This window comes from Anolis carolinensis, chromosome 5 (assembly GCF_035594765.1).
Source record: "Anolis carolinensis isolate JA03-04 chromosome 5, rAnoCar3.1.pri, whole genome shotgun sequence".
Classification (NCBI taxonomy): domain Eukaryota; kingdom Metazoa; phylum Chordata; class Lepidosauria; order Squamata; family Dactyloidae; genus Anolis; species Anolis carolinensis.
The window spans coordinates 175,273,688-175,294,831 of record NC_085845.1 but is presented as its reverse complement, the minus strand read 5'-3'; the positions used below and the strand labels follow the sequence as shown (position 1 = coordinate 175,294,831).

Sequence of the window (21,144 nt, the reverse complement as noted above, 5' to 3'; positions counted from 1 at the left end):
ACCAAGAGGTCATGAGTTCGAGGCCAGCCGGCCATTAAAATAAAAATAAATAGCCACTGCTCGTTGCTGACCTAAACAACCCGAAAGATAGTTGCATCTATCAAGTAGGAAATTTAGTTACCACTTATATGCGGGGAGGCTAATTTAACTAATCTACGACACCCTAAAAAAATTGTCCAGCAAGCATTTGGAATGAGGAAGTTGCCATCGCAGTGGATGATGAAGCAGCTGCTCCCCCTGTGGCCAGAATCAAGCATACCCTCGGGAAGCTGGAGAAGTTTAAATTGCCTCTATGTCTGTCTCTGTCTCTGTTCTATGTGTATATGGCATTGAATGTTTGCCAATTATGTGTATATTGTGATCTGCCCTGAGTCCCCTTCGGGGTGAGAAGGGCGGAATATAAATACTTTAAATAAATAAAATAAATAAATAAACAACTCTTGTTAAAAAATAACATTGGCTTGAGAAATGTCCCCTGCATCATTGAGGAAACATGGAAATACAAGCATTTCACCATTTTGTTTGCTGGGGGGATGCTTTTGCCTCAAACAAAAGTGACTTCTAGTCACTTGTTGGTTGAGGGAAAAAAAGCTGCTACTGCTGGATATAAGGCAAACTAGGTCCCCAAAACATCACCCCCCAAATTAAAGTGATAAACAGTCCCAAACCATGGATGAAAGGGAGGGGGAAGAGACAGGATCTTCTAGTGCCCTTAATACAAGATCCAGTATTTCATAAGTTTTGAACTCGTGTTTTTTTTTCAGATGCAAGCAGATTGGCGTTCATAAAAGCAAATGCTGAAACATATAAAGGGTTTTTGCTAGAGCTCCCCCCTCCCACCCCCCGCTTTTCCTTCTCCAGATAAGCCAGTGTATGTATGTTTGTACCACAAATGCCCCCGCCATGGCTTGGTAGCTCTGCACCAAACTTGGCAAACATACCCTTCATTACCCAAAATAATTGAAGGGTTGAGGGAGTGTTAAAGCAGTGGTTCTCAACTCCAGATGTGGTTAGACTACAATCCCATGATCCTCTAACACAGTGCTTCCCAACCTTTGGTCCTGCAGGTGTTTTGGACTTCAACTCCCAGAAATCTCAGTAAGCTTACCAGTTATTAAGAATTGTGGGTGCTGAAGTCCAAACCCAGCCTTAGTTTGGGGATTATGGGACTGTAGTCCAACCACATCTGGAGAGCTGTGAATTCCACCCATGATAGATCCTGACCAAACTTGTGTCGTGGAAGTTCCTTCCTTGGAAGCTTTTAAACTGAGGCTGGCCACATGTCAGAGGTACTTTGATTGTGCTTTTTCTGCATGACAGGGGATTGGACTAGATGGCCCACGTGGTCTCTTTCACCTCTATTATTCTATGATCCAACTTAAAATATTTTTTGGGGGGCAGGGGACTAATAGAGGGGGGTTGGAGTCCAGCTACATCCGAATGCTGTGTTATTGCCAATTTCAACGCAGTCAGATCTGGAGGCGAAGGAATTTGCAGCCTGATCACATCTTGGGCTAATGAGAATTCCAATCCACCACCTATACCATTTTATAAAGGTATGATCTTATACAGCTATAAATTTTCTAATGGGACCATTCAGAAAATCATAAAGTTATCAACTATTTCTAATAAATACAAAGTGCATACCTGGGCAATGTTGGATACATAAGCTAGTGCTGGAGGGAAAACAAAAGAAACAGCCATCTCCTTGAGAACATTCAGTAATTGTCCCCAGAGAGATTACAATTTCAGTTTTCTTCCTGCAGGTTTATTTGGGGTGATGGAGATATGCAGCTCTCATAGCTTGGTGGGGAAGCAAATAATTGCCCACCTTGATCTATAGGATTACAGCCCTTCATTAACAGAAGCAAGCTGTGCTTGAAGGCAAAGCAAGAAGTGCAACACTAACTGGTGATGCATTGCCTCATAGCCAAAATGGCAGCAGTGGGGCAGAGCAGTTACTGCACTGGCAAGTGAAACGGCTTATTTTGCAAATCACTTTTAAGGATCTATGATGATAAAGAACTAGATCTACTGCAGCAGATAGCTAGCCTTCTAATAAAAGAACTCGCTGTTCTTTTTTCTGGAACTCCAGGCTTTTACACGTTCTTGCTGCAGAAACCGCAGCATCAAACTCACACGGGAGTTGTTGGAATATGATTAGAAAAAACCCCGGAGTATCTTCATCTGCCCAGTTCTGTTTGCCAAGGCCATTAATGAGCACCATACAGAGGTTGAAGCTATCCCCCTCTGGCTCTGCGGCAGAAACATTCATTTAATTGACAGAGAGCTAGTTCCTGTGTGTGGCTTTGATCCAAGGCATGCTTTTGCCGATGGAAGGTTACAAATGGCATCAACCAAATACATAATAAGTTTTAATGCTCTTTTGTAACAAGAAAAACTTAGTATTTCTTTATTTTCTTCATGTGCCTAAGACAGGTAGAAGCTGAAAATGCTGAAGTTTACTAGATCAATTGGCATTAGTTTTAATGCCACTGAAAATACAGAATTTACCTCCCATCTTTTAAATCAATAAACCATTATTCACAAAACTGTAGAGCTGCTTTTGTAACAATAATTTGCACTGTATTATTACAGAAAACACTGTCAAACTTTGTACAACAGTTGTACACACTCCCAGCTCTCTTTAGTATCTGAATATGACATTTAAAAAGATATTCTGAAACACTTCAACAGGGTGAGTTAGGGAGAATTACAATAAACAACTGTTATTGACGTTGCTCAATACTAAAAACCAATCAACACTTGCAAGAGAATCTCATAGCCTACTCTGTCAGGTTGTTGGGCAGCCCTGTTTGTTCCCCTTCCAAAACAAGTATAGCAAAAAGAAAACGATTCAAGTCTGGTTTCCTCGGCAACATAACTGCTTTCTAGTCTCTTTTCTTCCTGAAGTATTTAATCAGGTTAATCCTCACCTTCTGTAAAAACTCTTCAGTCTTTTTCAAAACTGCTATCAGATTATTCTGCTGCTCTTTAAAATGGGCAGGGTTTGATAATCATAAGATTATCAACCTCCAAAATTTGTTGTATGTTTTCCAGATCTGTTATTCCTTACACATATTTATTAACTGAACTAAAGAAAAAGAAAAACAAGCCCTGCAACTGATTATGCTTTTATTTATTTTCTTCCTTGGGGCTGAAGTGAATGAAGTGTAGATTCAGCTTTGATCCAGCAAGATGAAAGTAGGACATGTCTTCAGGCTGGTGTCACTGCGGCTGTCTGGCTGCAACACTTAGCTCTCTTCCTCTGCAACACAAAAAAAACTGAAATGGAGCACATTATACTATCCCAATGAGCCTATCACCAAGAAGAGACTCGGCCACCATTTTCACTGTCACCAAACCCCAAACACTGATCCCTATACAGATCAAATACTACATAAGCTGCAGCCAGACATACACATTGAAATTTAGCTGCAACAATATAGTGTTTGTGAAGAAACCCTTTCAGAGATTTCCATTCTGTAGGAAGGCATATGACCATTTGCAGAAAGTAGTAACTATCAAAAAAAAGTTCCATTCAGTTCTACACTTTCACTTGTATGTATCATTGGACAAGCAGTACAGAGCTAGATGGCATTTTGATCAGTAGCACAACTACCTTTTACACTTTTGGGTCTTGAAAACTAGATGAAGTCTTTTCAGTGAGCTCTAGATATCTGGGCTCACAAGTTTTTCTCAGTATGGCGTGTGGATTAATTATGGATGTTGTACTTTAAAATACTTAGAAGGTACTGGTTGAACAAACTCTTACTCTACGCCAAACTCAAGGCCTATGGGCCGAATCTGGCTTACCATGTCATTTTATGTTGCCCTCCAGATGATAGACAATTTATGCATTCCTCATCATTAGACATCATGACTTAAAAGTTTATGGGAGTTGGGATGCAGTAAAATCTGGAAGGGTGCAGTTTGTAGCTTAGTCAGGATAGTGGAGTTTGAATTTAGAGACAAAGCTTATGGATAGGATGCCTGACTTTAAAATGTCCTTCAACCTTTCCCCAACCTCAAAGCCACAAGTGCTGTTGGGTTGCAATTCTCATTATCCCCAGTCCACATGGCGTATAACAAAAAGTAATGGGAATAGTCGTACAGTAACATCTGGGGACCCAAAATGAGTAAATACTAAAGAGCACTGACCACAATGTAAAAAAAAGTTACCCCTTTGTATCCACGGATTCTCTGTTCATGGATTCAACAGCCCTTTGAAGGCAACCATAAGGCTGATGTGGCCCACAATGAAAATGAGTTTGACACCCTGCTCTATAAAGTATCAGTAAACGATCCTGATTGGGCAGCCAAAAACCATTACCTTCTTCTTCTTCCTCCTCCTCTTCATCATCATCCTCTTCATCGGAGCTGAAAGTGCCATCTGGCAGGCTGTAGACACGAATGACCTGCTTATTGGGGTCTTTCAAGATGAGATATTTGCCCTCATCTAGTTTCATGCAGATGTCAATGACACAGCGCAAGATGCCCCAGGCATTCTCCATGCTTAAATTAATCTGGCTAGCAAATTCATTGGGTTTGAATTGCTGTGTGCCCAGAATCACATGGCGTGCAGAGTCTTTCACGTGGTACCGGGATACATACCTGGCACAGAAAGAGAAACAAGAAAATCAGGAAATGCCCACCAACATGTTAACTGAATGTACCTTCTGTTACAGGTCTGTTAAAAGTATTGTCGCTCATCAATAAAATAAAAGATTTAAGCAATTTCCTTGGCAAAGTGTTTCAGATATTGTTCTACTATTTGAGAACTTAGCTATGAAGATCTGCTTTGCTCCATGAAGTATTTTTTCCATCTTCTTGCATACTTAACCATCGGCTGAAAACAAAAGAACCATACCCCCCTGTATTTGACAGTCCACTACTTAGTCTCACCCCAGTTTGATATATTCTGATCCAGCCAGCAAGGCACAACTTGTCCAACGGGCAAGTTTGTAGCTGTTGTTTTTCAGTTCAGTGGCAATCACAGCTCCTCTCTGGGAGTCTAGTTTCTGACGCCAGTCTACACCATTACAATGCTGGAAAAGAAGGCATTTTAATTAGAAAATTATTTAGCACTAATTCTGCCACATTACTGCAAATTAGTATCTAAAATATAAAGTTGAAAATGCAATGCAATGGTATTTATTTTAAAGTGGCTTATAGTCCTTGAAGAAAGGAAGCCATGTTCTTGACAAATATGACAGAAGTGAGGATCTAGGGATTTTCTTTGATCACTGACAAGGAAAAGAGAACTAAACATTTCCTTTTGTATTGAATGGGACTAAGGAAAGGAGGTTCATGTATGAAATGGTAATCAAGAGTAAGCTACATTCAGTGCAATGTGATTTCAGTAAATGCTACATCATACTCTTCTGATATTAATAATAATAAAAATAATAATTCTTTATTTATATCCCACTTTTCTCTTATAGGAACCAAGTGCAGTGCGAACTAGTTCTGTATTTTATCTACTAGGCCAGAGGTCCTCAAATGTTTTAAGCAGCGGGGGACAAGTTCATGGTTACTCAAACTGTTGGGGAGATGAACTATAGTGTGAAAAAATGTGAAAGAATTTCTATGTACCTTGCACATATCTTGCAGTGCAAAACACCATGAAAGAACAATACAATATCTAAAATGAAGAAGAATTTTAACAAACATAATTTTGCCACTTTCAATGAGAAGTGTGGGCCTGATTTTGGCTGATGAGATAATCAAGTTAATTAGGATTGTTGTTGTGTGCCTTCAAGCTGTTTTAGACTTAGGGCGATCCTAGGTCTGAAGTTCAGGGCGGGAGCTGGATAAATGACTTTGGAGGCCGCATCCAACAAGACTGATACTTCAGTTATTTTGTCTTCCTTACCCTTGAATCCCATTCATTCAGTGTTTTGATGTTGATGAATGACACTTCTCCATTGGCTCCAGTCATCACCCCATCATGTTCACAGCGTACTATGAGGTCAATATCATCTCCCAGCTTCCATCTTCGGTATCTACAACCATGAACAGGACCATAACGTTATGATTTTGCATTGTATGAGTAAATTATGTGTAGGTGATGACAAATGAGCTTTAATTGAAGCTGTAGTAAATTTGAAAGTCACATGCTAGAAAACAACCTACCGATAGGCAACAGAAGCCACTTCATTCTTGTCCATATCATCTTCTACAAATGGGTTTGGATTGGGGAATGTGTATTTTTCTTTCCCCTGTAAAACAGCCCACACCAAAACTTTACCAATCGTTACGCAGTCAAGACTGTCAGGAATGCTTTAGGGTGGTGATCAGCTTTGGACTAAAAAAGCTCCAACAGCTCTGTCTAAAGTAGACCAAGCTCTTCCCCAGCAATATTTTCATCAATTAGCCCCAAGGTCTCAACAGATTTCACCTACCATGAGGGTTTCAGTTATTATTTTGACCGTGTAGGTTTATGATTTATGTGTGCAGGTCCATTTCCCCTATAAAATGACCACTTATCCTATAGTTATTAATTTCCAAAATTACCCACCATGCCATGCCTACTGAAGAAATCTAGGAGTCCCATACAAGTAGAAAGATGTTTTGAAATATATACAGTCCTCTTTTGTGATTGCTGAGCTGGAGAAGTGCTTTGCTAACACCAAATTCTAAAGGATTACACTGAAGTGTCCGTCCCAAAAGTCTCTGTGCTACTGAGACAACTTCATCTTCTGCCCTTACCATTCTCAAGCATTGCTGGGAGAAGTTGTGGTTGATGTAGGTCGCTTCCATTGCAAGGTTGCGTGGTGAATTGAAGGAGTTGCCCTCATCCTGAGGTGGTTCATTAGCAGTCTCACTCACGGTCAGGAGATCTAAGGACATGGCCAAACACAAAGGGTGATCATACACTTCCATACTGCTCTACAAAGACACAGAGACTCATACGTGCTGAGTTAAATTGCTACAAACACTGAAACAACATCAATGCCCCAGGTACACGTTTTTCAAATATTCAATTTTTGTTCAAATATCAGAAAAATTCTCATCCATCACTGGCTTTCCTGCTGTTCTCTGCAATCCAGGTGTGACCAGACTTACCAAAGTCAGAATTGTCCCTTTTGTCAAAGAAGAGCTTGGATCCAACTCTTTGCACAATGATGTCCCAGGAATACACAGAACGGGTGCAGGCCATAAGGGTAGCCAGGATGGCATCCGTAGCAAATACATTTCCTTGAGTCTTGGCTAGCTGTGGAGAGAAGCAACGCAGATGAGAGCAGAAATTGTTGCTCAAAAGAATCAACAAGGTGTAAGCTAATTTACATTTGTAGCATTACTGCACAATTTGTAGGTCTTGCTGGAACAATATCAAAGCTTTCCTTTCCTAGATTAATGGTCTATACACATCATTACCCAGCAATTAAAATCCAAGGGAAGGAAGACAGAGGGGTGTGCCTGAATGCAAATAATTTCCCTAATAGAAGCAAAGATGAGATCAGCATCCCAAGGTTTAATTCTACTGTAATTCCAAGCTTCATTCCTTTGAAAACTCTTCCAGAAAACTTTGATTGTTGAGTTAGAACATCTGGAATACATGAACTATCACCTGCCTAATTAACTAGTTTTCTCACTGCGGGAAATTATATTATCTTACTGTAAAACACACAAGGCATGCTACCAAGTCAGTAAACGTGAAAATTCTCATCACTAAGAAATAGTTCAAATGAGTGTGCTATAATTGAACAGGTAGAGCACACCTTAGTGATCCTTTATTGGAGGGATTCCAAGCCAAAACACCACTCTGTGCCTACTGTAGAGTCAACCAGACACATACTATTTCCTGGCTGAATATATTTGCTACAATTCATTATTTCAGGCTTTATGTTGTGTGCCTTTAAGTTGCTTCTGGCTTGTGGCAGCACTATCATGGGGTTTTATTGGCAGGATTTAATCAAGGGTGTTGATTTTGCCTTTTTCTGAAACAATGTGATTTCCATGGCTGACCAAGGATTTGAACTCTGGCCTACAGAGTTGTAGTGCAATGCTCAACAAAGCACTACATCATGTTGGATCAATAATTTTGGACTTATGAAATGACATTTTATGAAGACATTCTTGTCTTTTCCAAAACATTTTTTGTTATGAACATAATGTCCTACTCTGTGCAGTACAAGACACTTGCTATTCTTTTTTAAATTGAAACATAGGGTAAATTTAAGAGAAAGAAATCATACCTTGCGGATGACTGGATCATCAGTGGTAGTTACGGTATGGAAGATGCGTTTGATGCTACGAAGAGTCTTCTCATTTCTTGTGGTGACACGGTCAAACGCTTTGTCATAATATTCTAGGGCACCACAGCACTCTCTGCAGGTACAAAAAAGGATGACAATGAATACATTTTGACTAAGTATCAATAAAACAGAAATAACACAGATCATTATCACAAGTGTACCAGTGCTTCAAGATTAGATGTTTCCTTGCCTCTCAAACAACCTTAAACTGGCAAAACTAGGAAAAGCTTCAATTTACAGTAAGAAGCAAAATATTTTATGCAAAAGGGAATTATATTTATGCCCATCATACAATCTGTACTTTAGACTAGATCTGCTAATAAAACTTGAGTTTTTGACATTGGCTGACTGCTAACCACTTGAGACGATTTCAGATTTAAAACACTTCAAACTAGAGTAGGGTGTCTAAATCAGATGGTAACGAAATGATAAATCTACACTTATGTAAGGCCCCTTCTACACTGCCATATAAATAAAGATTATCTGCTTTGAATTGGATTATTTGGCAGTGTAGACTCATATAAGCAAGTTCAAAGCAGATAATGTGGATTATGTTTTGATAATCTGGATTATATGGCAGTGTAGAAGGAAGGAGCCTTACTCTCAATGATTCAATTGATCAATTATACAGTAGTTGGGACCAGAAAATAGGTTTAGACTTTTACAGCCATGAGTCTGAGCTCAGAACAAATGGCAAGGTTACACTGTCTAATGAGAGAAGGGACTATAGCTGATTTTGGTCAAGGCACAGTGTAATATGTGGCTTTGCAAGGATTTGAGACACTGGTATATGAGCTCTGAAACAAATGGGACTATAGAGAGAACAATTAGCAGAACTCAAATATCCTGCTGTCTCCAAGGCTTACATGTCCTGAGGATCTGAGACTTCCAAGTATCTCATCTTCATTAGCCTAGGAAAATCCATCTCCTCCTTCACTTCCCAGTCACTACGAACCTCCACAGAGGAGTCACGAGGCTTCTGTTAAGCAGACAGGGGCAGTACCAGCAGATGGGAAAAAAATGAAGAGACAACACATAATGTTTAATATAGGAGTAACAGATGAACACAGAACAAGTTAGGCATAGTAACAGACAGAGAACCTTGTGATTAGAAAACAATTTGGTTTACCTGAGATTTTTGGTCCCATTTCTGTCTCACTCCAAATTGCTTCTGAAACTTCTTTTGTAAACGTAGCCTATCTCTGTAAGGAATTAAAAAACAAGTAAATCCTATGAAGAAAAAGCAGCCTGCTGATCCCAACTCTTCACCCACGGTAGATAAATTAGAATCTAGGAAATAACTCTTAAGGCTATTTATTGATCTGGAATTCTATTTTATGGAAAGCAGGATAAAAATGTAATAGACACAAACAAAATAAACAGCATTTCTTCAAGCTAGAATAGTTCCTGACAGAGCCTATTCAGTTACCTAATGTAGATTCTGCTTTTGTTTCAAATGGAACCCATCGTGGCTCATAAAATGAATTAAATTAAGGTATGTGGATGGAGTATTAGTAAGGAAAAGTTTTAAAACCAATGAAAAAAAGCTGCTGTATTAAAGTGCCAATATTTTAAAATAAAAAATAATTTAAAATAATAACATGAAGCAATAAATACATGACATGCTTCTCCCATTAAAAACTACTTGCTCAAATAAATAAGTCTGTATCTGCTGGTACAAGGAGAGCTGGGAATAAGGCAGCTTTGTCACCTGTGGTAGCAAGTTATTTACTCATTGTCTTGCTCTTTCAGGACAATCAGTTTTTTCACTCAGCTTTGCTGGACAATATTCAAACTGTATGTTCTCTGACAAACACAGCATACTCACCTCTCCTTTTGCTTGGCACTTTTAGGCAGCGTTTGCATGTTGAACTGAAGTATATTTCGGCGGTCTTTGTCTCTCCGAAGGTTCCTCTGAAAAAAAGATGCACTCATGTAACTCAAGCAGCATGGCACTCTGAGATATTAGTCAATGAAACACAAGGGACTTGATAGGCAAATCTACAAGGAATTTTTGTCTCGCATTCTTTGCAAAGAGAGCCAGTGTGGCAGAGTGGTTCAAGTGTTGGACTAGAACAGAAGTGTCAAATTTATTTTCACTGAGGGTTACATCAATCTTATGGTTGCCTTCAAAGGGTCACTGAATCCATGGACAGAGAATCCATTGATACAGAGGGCCAAGTATAAGTTTTTAACATAGTAGTTGGTGCACTTTTATTTTTACTCATTTTGGGTCCCCAGATGTTAGTGAACAACAACTCCCATCACTTTTGATTCTCCACCATGTGGACTTCATCCCAGTAAAACCACCCATTAATGTATTTTCAAATGTATATATAGAGACCGATACAACACCAGGCATTGGCCTTATTTCTAGATTGAACAAAATCATACCTGTGCAAATCGCATGCGATTCCTCTGGTATGCAGTCTTTTGTGTGCGTGCTGTATCCACAAGCTGGAAACTGGTCTCATCTTCCTCATGGAAATAGGCATATTGGCTTCCACCGCCAAACTGGGATGAATATTTGTCTGAAAACAGAATTATTTTTATTATTTCAGCGCTCAAGTCTGGGATTGGCTATAAGTTTTAAGCCTGGAATGATTTTACTTCACATAAAAAGGAACTGTAGGAGAATAATCTATTGTGTTCCTACTTCAACAGCTACAAGATGATGCCTTTTGCTGATCACAAAATAAAAAGGAGATCCTTATTTTAAAATCCAAGAAAAGAAAGAAAGCTTCACTTCTGCAATGAATCAGTGGAGAGACAGGTTGTATCTTGGCTTCCTCCTTATCTGAATTATAATACTAGAACTACATCAGTGTTTGAATGATCAAATCCCAATATTATATTCTGAGTCATGCAGCAGACACTTGTTTAGGGAGATTACACAGAAATGGGTTGTTGTGCGTCCTCCGGGCTGTAAGGCCATGTTCCAGAAGCATTCTCTCCTGATGTTTTGCCCACATCTATGACAGGCATCCTCAGAGGTTGTGAGCTTTACTTCACACCTTCTGAGGATGCCTGCCATAGACGTGGGCAAAATGTCAGGAGAGAATGCTTCTGGAACATGGCCATACAGCCTGGATAACGCACAACAACCCAGGCCATGAAAGCCTTCGACAACACATTACACAGGAATGTTTCAGCATTCAAGGAGAATGGTAGAATTATGAAAAATGGTTTCATTGTTGACATTTTATGCTATAAAGAAAGACCCACGGGAATATAACTATCTCAGAAATCTTAGCAGAAAGATATACAATTCTATTTTAAAACAATGAAATAAGGACAGTAATGTTCCCAAAGCCATTCAAGTCCACTTTAGCCCAATGCAGACTCAATGTCTGCTCCGCATGCCAGTTATGCCCACTCTATGCGCAAATAATCTTCCCTGTGAAGTATCCCATGCAAGAACAATTATTGTGTACTCACTTGTGTAACGCTTATCCTGATAGGTAGCTCCTGTCCAGTCTGCAACCTAGTGTCATAAATACATTTAAAATTAGATTGAAATAAGGTACACAATAAACATATTACAAAGATGTTCAAGCAGATTCTATAAATTGCTTCCAAGGTTCTGTGAGTTTTGCAGCTCCCTCAATCAAATTCAAGCTTTTTCTCTAGTGACAGTGACAACCAACATGAATTACCCCAGGTAGGAAGAAACATCTTAGGAATCATAGCTTGACAATTTAATTGTTGAGATTTGTGTATAAGATTTGTAATTTCTCACATTATGGGACCCCCATTAATTTCATAGGTTTTTCTTAGGCAAGTAGTATTCAGGTGGTTTACGCCTGCCTTTCTCTGATTATAAAAAACAGCATCCAAGCACTATCCATGGCTAGCCCTACATAGCTTCAAAGATCAGACAGGATCTGGTGCCTTCAGGGTATAAATCATAGCATACTATGGTACATTTATATGAATCTAGATGTAATAATAATAACTTTATTTTTAGATGTACCATACTGTAGCATGATTTATTTAGCATACTGCAGAAATTGTTTTCATATTAAACAGTCCTGGGCTGCTGGGACCTTAAGGAAGTCAGAAACATCGCATGCAGCCACAAATATAGGAAGCAAATGATAATGGGGGACAAGTGGAGAGGATATTATTTTTAATTGGAAAACTGCCTTTCAACCCTGATATTGCTATGATGTCCTAAAGGGGTAGGAATCTATAAGTGTGTCAAGCCAGAAATACACCCTCTTTTCCTTAGACCTTTCCTTATAATGTAGATTGAAACCATCATCCTGTATCAAGAAAATATGAATTCATAGCTAGTCCCACATACATGGTTCGACTTCCTTGTTCAATCTTTCTAGCTACTGGTACAATCAAAGCAGACATGAGTTATTGCAGAGTTTATTATCAATAGAAATGAATTAAATGTGATGCTTTGTCTTCTCCAATATATTTGCCAAAATGTTATTACACAGTGTGGGTATATTTCACTCAATTTTGCCCTTGTAGGAACTAGTGTGTGAACTCCAGAATCAGGTCCTCAGATGGAAAGCTGTAAAATGTTACTTGAACTTCTGGAAAAGTCTACAAGTAAACATACCTTTCCCAGACGATCTCCTTTGCTGAAGGGCTGATAAGGCATATCTTTGAACTGCTCAGGGACAGCACATGGACCCCATCCTGAAGGATTGTCTTGGATCACAGGTATCATGAACCTCGCCATCTTCTATACTTCTAGTAAAAAAAAGAAAAGAGAGAATATGACACTCTGACAATTATAACATATAAAGATCAGCTGATAAGATGTTTTTCTGGAGCAAACTAAAGAGAAATAGATACACTGTAAATTGTCGTGTCTTTATTCTCATATACTTGAAAGGTAAAGAATTATGAATGGGTTATCCTATGATTTTTCTATAGTGTTGTCCACTTTCCTCACTGGACATACCAAAATATTTTAACATAGGACAGCACAATCTGCTGACATCCATCAGTACTTGCTCTTACACAATGGAATATTTAATTCAATGCAAGTACTTTTTGAAACCTTGTGACTCTGGAAAAAATATTGGAAACAACAGAACAGCATGAGTTACCTTTTACTGAAAATATAGGAAGAAAACTACATTCCCATTGCTCCTCCTGTCCTGAATACGACCATGAGTTTTCAGTCATACAAGCTGAGCATCCCTTATCTGGAATTCTGATATCTGAAATACTCCAAAGTTGTACACATGGGTGGCTGAGAGTGTCACCTTTGCTTTCTGGTGGCTGATTTCATGCACAAAATTATTAATAATTTTAAATACCTTCAGACTATGGGTATAATAGTGTATATGAAACATAAGTTGATTTCATGTTTAGACTTGGGTCCAATCTTCAAGATGTGACATCATGTACATATAAGCAAATACAGGAATTCTCAAATGTGAAAAAGAAAATCTCAAACATTTCTGATTCCTAATAAAGGATATTCAACTTGTATAAGGGGTATTCAGCTTATATTATTTACTGGTTGTAGGTTAGTGTTTAAAGTATCTATATTCTACAACTTTACACTTTCAAGGAGGGATTTACAGCTAAGTGCATAAACAACACCCTGAATGTGCATAAGAAATAACAAATCCAGTATCAAGCATCACAAAATTCTATATTCTCAGATACTCTTTAAAAAGCATCCCCTCCTGCAATTTCTACAAGTTTACTAGGCACAGCTCTTTGATGTGATCCAATCCATGATCCGTTGCTCATTTTCAGAGAATATAAAATTAGGTAAAAGTACTTTTTGAGGAAAATGCTCAGTCACTGACTAATAAGCTGCACTGAATTCCACAGAGTCAGCACTTAAAGTCATGTATATCTTTTTTTCTGCCTGCCTATAATAATCAACCTCCCTATTAACAAATGTCACTCAACTCTTCTTGTTTAAGATGTCAATTATAGTCCTGGATACAAAATTATTTTAATCACAGTCCTGTAGCCACTGTTGCCCTGGAATTGCATAAAACTACCCAGAAAAGCAAGAGGAAAGGAGTGTAAGGTTTTTCAGTCAGCCGACATATTAAAAAGCCTTGCTATAACAAACTACAGTAGAGTCTCACTTATCCAAGATAAAAGGGCCGGCAGAACATTGGATAAGCGAAAATGTTGGATAATAAGGAGGGATTAAGAAAAAAGCCTATTAAACATAAAATTACATTATGATTTTACAAATTAAACACCAAAGCATCGTGTTTTACAACAAATTGACAGAAAAAGCGGTTCAATACACAGTAATGTTATGTAATAATTACTGTATTTACGAATTTAGCACCAAAACATTGCAACATTTACTACAAAAACATTGACTACTAAAAGGCAGATTGCCTTGGATAATACAGAACACTGGATAAGTGAAGCTTGGATAAGTGAGACTCTACTGTATCCCACATATGATTAAACACCGCAAAACTATTATCCTGTTTAGTGACAGTGTGAATGTGAAAGATGTGCTTTATAGATCAACACTATTACATACTAAAAATGTCTCACTCCTTTTTGTCATTTCTAGCATTTTGAAATACTAGTGATGACGTGCTCATCCCCTTTGAGAACGTGAGAACGAGACCTAGGGCTCCATCACCCTGCACTACTATACAGGTATTATTCCATGGCAATATCCTATGAACTCCTGGGATTTGAAGTTTAGGGAGGTGCATTGACAGTTCTCAGCTCATGGGACTCACTGAAGTATACTCCCCAAATTCCACCATCTGTTGTCATGGCAGTTAAAGTGGAATTGCAGTGCTATAATACTACAGTGTGACCTGATCCTTAATGACCAAGGGAACATCTTGTAAGGGTCCTTTGCTCCATCTGTGTTACTATGGGCTTAGTCTTCTCTTGAAAGAATATGCCAAGACGCACAGGGGCTGAAAGTACCATACATCTTTATTGTTCAGAATACAAGAGTCTAGCACTACTGCCCATCTGCCAGTTCATGTGTCCTTGTAGCATCCTGTCCTCCCTTTTGGCACGCCAACGTTTTAAATCAAGAAATAGCTTTCTAAGATCTACAGAGATACTTGCAGGAACACCTCAGCAAGCGAGAGTCCAAAAGTGGCAGTCTAAAACCCAGAACCTCAAGCCATGACTGAGACCGAATGAGATTCCCTCCTGGGCACACAGAAGACTGGGTGACTTGGATGGCACTGAACAGATTGTGTTCTGGCACCATGAGATGCAGAGCCAACCTTAAGAAATGGGGCCACAAAGTGGAGTCCATGACAGGCAAAGTGGAGAAGAGCAAATCACAGATCACCTATTATAATGCAGTCTGAGTCTTGCCACCTACACAATGGAGCACCTTCTTATAGCAACACCAGAGACACTCCAAGTGGTCAGCTACTGGTCAAAGGACATTTAGTATAATGCCAAGTTTTTAACATTATTTGTGTTTTAAGGTATATTACAACTGTACCCTCGGTTCGCTTCTGACAAGATAAATAAATAAACCAGGGCACTCATAGTTGCATGGCATGAGTGATTATGACACACCTACACTGTAGACTTAATGCAGATGGGCACAATAACTGCCCTGGCTCCATGTTATGGAATGATGGGAGCTGTAGTTTTAGAAGGCCCTTTTCTCCATCTTTTCTGCATCTACGCCAGGCATGGGCCAACTTGGGCCTTCCCTCCAGGTGTTCAACTCCCACCATTCGTAGCAGCCTCAGGCCCTTTCCTTAAGCTGCTGAGGGAGAAAAGGAAGGGGCCTGAGGCTGTTAGGAATGGTGGGAGCTGGAGTCCAAAACACCTGTAGGGCCCAAGTTTGACCATGCCTGATCTACGCTGTACAATGAACACAGCTTGACTGCCATGGTCCAATGCTATGGAAAATCCTGAGAGTTGTAATTGGGCGAGGCAGCCGACACTTTAGTAGAGAAGGCTCCAGTGCTTGTAGAACTACAATTCTCATGGTGCCATAGTATTTAGCTACAGTGGTATCTAGCTGCATTCATTCCATGGTATAGATCAAGCATGGGCAAACTTGGGTCCTCCGGGTGTTTAGGACTACAACTCCCACAATTCCTAACAGCCGGTAGGCTGTTAGGAATTGTGGGAGTTGTAGTCCTAAACACCCGGAGGACCCAAGTTTGCCACCTGTGATAAATGGGCCTTTTAGGCAACAGGGTAGGCCAAGGCAGCCATTCGCACACCATCGCCACACAGGAGACTGAGGCCAAAGACCCCGAAGCAGGGCTGAATAAGGCCTTCCCTTTCCGCCGAGTCCATTCAGCGGGCGCCGCCCTTCCCTCGAGGCCCGGCAAGGCTGCAGATCGCAAAATTAATGGCGCCGGAGGAGAGCGAAGGTCCCCCGGTCCCCCCGTGACCACCTCGCTCACCTCTAGGACCCCAGTGGGCCCCGATGGCAGCGGATTCGGCCCCGAAGACACCGACGAGAGAAAAACCACTTTCCACAAGGATTGCGCTTTACGGCTCTCTCGGCTTCCGGCGCGGCGGCCCTCGCTCTCAGGGCGCGTCACCACAGCGCGACGCCAAAACTGTCGCAATAGCCGAGTTGAAAGAAAAGGCCTGGCAGGGGCGTAAAAGCGCTCTCTGTGTGGCTTTATCTCTCTTCAGTGTCTGTCGCTTGCGGATTTATGTTGACAACGCCATGAATTTTATAGGGTTTTTTTTAAGGGATAGGAATCCTCACAGATGGTTTTGTCAGTTTCTTCCCCTGGAATATAGCCTACAGCACCTGGCATTTGTCAGTGATCTCCCCCATCCAGTTACAAACCAGGGCTGATCCTGCTTAGCTACCAAGATCAGACAGGATCTGGTGCCTTTAAGGTAAAGATAAAGGTTTTCCCCTGACGCTAAGTCTACTCATGACCGACTCTGGGGGTTGGTTCTCATCTCCATTTCTAAACCGAAGAGCCAGCGTTGTCTGTAGAAACCTCCAAGGTCATGTGGCCGGCATGACTGCATGGAGTGCTGTTACCTTCCCGCCAGAGCGGTACCTATTGATCTACTCACATTTGCATGTTTTCGAACTGCTAGGTTGGCAGGAGCTGGGGCTAACAGCGGGCGCTCATTCCGTTCCCGGGATTTGAACCTGGGACCTTTCGGTCTGCAAGTTCAGCAGCTCAGTGCTTTAACACACTGCACCGCCACCAGGGGCCCCCGGTGCCTTTAAGGGGATTTTAAGTTGGGTTGTTGCAACTAAAGGCATCACCAAACAACAAATCCCAGAATTGCATAGCACTGAGTTATGGCAGAAAGTGTGGTCAAACTGCATTAATTCTACACCCTTATGTGCTGCACTATTAGGTAAAGGCAAAGTTTTTCCCTTGACATTAAATATATCCAACTCTGGGGGTTGGTGCTCATCTCCATTTCTAAACTGAAGAGCTGGCATTGTCCGTAGATGCCCCCAAGGTCATGTGGTCAGCATGAATTCATGGCATGTCGTTACCTTCTCTCCGAAGTGGTACCTATTGATTTACTCACATTTGCATATTTTCGAACTTCTAGGTTGGCAGAAGCTGGGGCTACCAGCAGGAGCTTACCCAACTCCCCAGATTTAAACTGCCGACCTTTCGGTCAGCAAGTTCAGCAACTCAGTGGTTTACCCATTGCACCACCGGGGGCTGCACTATTACAATCATATTCCACTTCCATAGCAGGTTACTGTGGAATCCAGGGATTTGTAGTTTATGGAAAAGCATTTGGATATCTCAGCCAGAGAGATCTTGGACCTCACTAAACTACAAACTCCAGGATTGCATGGGACGTTGCCGTGACAGTTAATGCAGAATATAATGCTATAATGGTGCAGAGTGATAAGGACCTGAGTGTATGACTGTATGAAACACAATTTATTCTTGTACAGTCATCTAATTGCACTGGAGTGACCATTCACAGTCAAAGGGATTTTTTCTTATCGCATCAGAAGTGAACATACTGAAAGTCACTTCTGGTTTGAGAAAATCGGCTGTCTACAGAGACGTTGCCCAGGGGATGCCCAGATGTGTTACCATCCTGCTGGAAGGGTTCTCTCATGTTTCCACATGGGAAGCTAGAGCTGACAGATGGGAGCTCACCTCGACTTGCAGATTCGAACCACCAAACTTTAGGTCAGCAGTTCAGCTGCCACAAGAGTTTAACTCATTGCACCACTGTGGCTCTAGTCAAAGGGATTAAAACATTGGTATGTATTCTAGAATTTCTGATTTTAATACAGTGGTGCTTCACTGCAAACAGGGCATGAAGAGGTGACTGCCTTCAGATTACATTCTGATATGTATAAAAAACATTGTACACTTCATATAAGAAATTGCTACAGTATACAGTAAGAAAGATACAAGTTACACAGAAATCATCAAATAGTTACATTTTATTCAAGGGTTCAGAACTGATCGCGTTTGTTGGGTACAGCTGTCACCCCAATCTCTTAAAAGGTGCAGCTTTAGAAAATGGCCAGCAAAGTAACCTGCCGTTTAGTACTCTAAAAAAAAAGTTTTATTCTGAAAAACTCATAAGAGTTGGAAAAAAAATACAGAGAACTGGAGCTCCAGTGGTGCCACCAAAATGCAGGAACCCCGAGCAGTGAAAGTACGTTGCTTTTATAGTTTTGGGGTGTCACTCAATCATTGTCACACTCAAATTGGTTAAAGGAAAATCAGGCAATTTGACATCATGGTCCATGTTCCCACCCTGTAGCCTCCCTTTGTCCAGTTCTTATGAGTAGGACCCCTTTGTCCCAACTGACCATGTACAAGGCAAGTGCTGACACAAATAGGCAGGGTAAGGTCCAGCAAGCTTCTGGCTTATCAAGGCCATCTGTGTCCAGCAGGGAGGGTTATGGGGTCCTCACACAGCTGCTACTAGGTCCAATCCTAATCACCTTAATCTTTGGAATTTCGCAATTCTGGACCTCCAAAAAAGGTTTTTAATAAAAGAAAAAACCATATATTTGCTTAATATCTCTCAATTATTATAAATCTTTCAGGAGGGGGTATCATTGCTCGATAATAATTGCACACAGTGGGACTTGCACATCCATAGATTTTGGGTATCCAGAAGGGCTTGTGGAACTAGACCTGAGCAAATAATGAGAGTCTATTGTATTTTATTTTTCTTATTTCCTCTTCGGGTTGGATGAGAAGAAGTCTTGCAAATCAATTAAACATCATGATAGTTGTACATACATCAGAAAGGGATTATTTTAGCCTCAGCATGATGCCCCAAATATGTGTTCTATACAACAGTTCATGGAGGCAGATGCTATTGGACTATTCTTCCCTCTTCCCGATTGCTACAGTACAGCTGTAGGCACTGTATTTACTCTAATCTAAGGCTCACAATCTCTGAGGATGCTTGCCACAGATGTGGGCGAAACATCAGGAGAGAAAGCTTCTGGAACATGGCCATACAGCCCGAAAGACTCACAGCAACCCAATGCCAGAGGGACCACACAATTATCACCACATTCTAATTAAAATGTGTACATATCTAAAATCAGTCCCTGTGTCAAAGAACTGGTAATTTTTATTAAAAAGTCTTGAAATTTTCAAATCAGTGGGCTTACCATTTTCTCTAAGTAACCTGATCGAACTTTTATTAAAGATAACATTGTCTATTACATAGAGAGGCATTTCTTGATTTTTTTTCAAAGTTAAGTTCTGTTGCAACATTTTAAGATTCTTTGACAGTATCAGAAAAGACATAGATAGGAATGATCAGGCAGATGTTGTTTACTTTGATTTTGCAACGGTTTTATATGTAATTCATCAAGGACTTCTGAGCAAATAGTCATGAAACAGTTTTTTTATGGAGAGAAAACTGGTTAAGAAACAAGAAGCAAGACTAGGAATAAATTTTTAATGCTCACTATGGACTGATACAATTTTCAGGGATCTTTATTGACACTGGTGCTTTTTAATATGTTCGTAAATATCCTAGAATTAAAGGGTGAGTAGTGAGATGGCCATATTTGCTGACAACATGAAATCATTTCTGCTTTATAGAACAAAAATAGATTGTACATAGTTGTAAAAGGACTTCTCCAAGTCAGAAGGAATGGACATTAAAATTGCAAATGAGATTCAATGTAAGTGTTCTGCCGGAAGGCAGATGTTCCTTACTATTGAAAAAGATAATAACCGCACCAGCATTTTCTGACAAAGCATACATTTTTTCCTAAAAGAGAAGGAAAATAATCTACAAAAGAAAAAGAGAGGGAAATAGATCCATTCAGTGCTCCTCTAGACTAGGCAAAGGCCTTGGGATTTGGCAGTAATTGTAGTTGTGTAGGCTGAGCCCCCCTTTGCCATGAGCTGCCCACTTCTCCCTTTATGGAAAGGGGCTGGTTACATGTCAAACTGTCAGCCAATGATGGCATGTTACTTCTGAACTACTTTGCTGAAAGGGTGGAAAATGTGTAGATGACCTGGGAAGTGTCTAGGACAACTCTTTGCAGGGGCCTTGTGTAAGCAGGGTCCTCCCTACTTCCCCACCTTCGCTTCCCCTATGTGGGATTTCTGGCAGTCATTGAGCAGCAGTTCTGGGAATCAGTGGATGTTGGAGGTGTGATTAACCCTCTTTTGCCCACCCCTTATTCTTGTCATGACCAGCAGTTTGGTGGGTTGGTTCAGCTGCTGCGGAGTGCTTGGAACTTAGGGGTTAGTCTCTCTCCTGTTTGGAAGAGGTCAAGTTGACCTTCCCTTCCAAGTAATGTTTCACAGTCTGCAAAGATTATTGATGAAGGACTGCTGACATGACATGATTTTCTGGATATTTTGAAGCTGAACTCTGACTTTCTGGCTTAACTTATTGGACTTGAATATCAGTTTGTGCCTTTGGACTATAGTCTTCAGATAACCTTGCCTTTCTGTCTTGTTTATGGAATTCTGACTACATG

At 40.4% G+C, this 21,144-nt stretch overlaps 1 protein-coding gene across 2 annotated transcripts; it reads right to left on the bottom strand.

The window, feature by feature from the left end:
* Positions 1-3,118: 3,118 nt before the first annotated feature.
* Positions 3,119-16,778, bottom strand: eif3d (eukaryotic translation initiation factor 3 subunit D). Of its 2 annotated transcripts, none has more exons than XM_008110651.3 (15): positions 16,622-16,778; positions 12,838-12,971; positions 11,700-11,745; positions 10,656-10,792; positions 10,090-10,175; positions 9,391-9,463; positions 9,128-9,240; positions 8,202-8,334; positions 7,069-7,216; positions 6,712-6,842; positions 6,136-6,221; positions 5,876-6,005; positions 4,906-5,048; positions 4,334-4,614; positions 3,119-3,268 (listed from the first exon to the last, which is right to left on the bottom strand). In XM_008110651.3, the coding sequence occupies exons 2-15, from the start codon at positions 12,958-12,960 to the stop codon at positions 3,255-3,257; spliced, it is 1,644 nt and encodes a 547-aa protein (XP_008108858.1). In that variant the 5' UTR covers positions 12,961-12,971; positions 16,622-16,778; the 3' UTR covers positions 3,119-3,254. The 2 variants fall into 2 exon arrangements, with proteins under 2 accessions (XP_008108858.1, XP_003220983.1); XM_003220935.4 differs by having other exon boundaries at positions 12,838-12,968; positions 16,622-16,742.
* Positions 16,779-21,144: the final 4,366 nt, after the last annotated feature.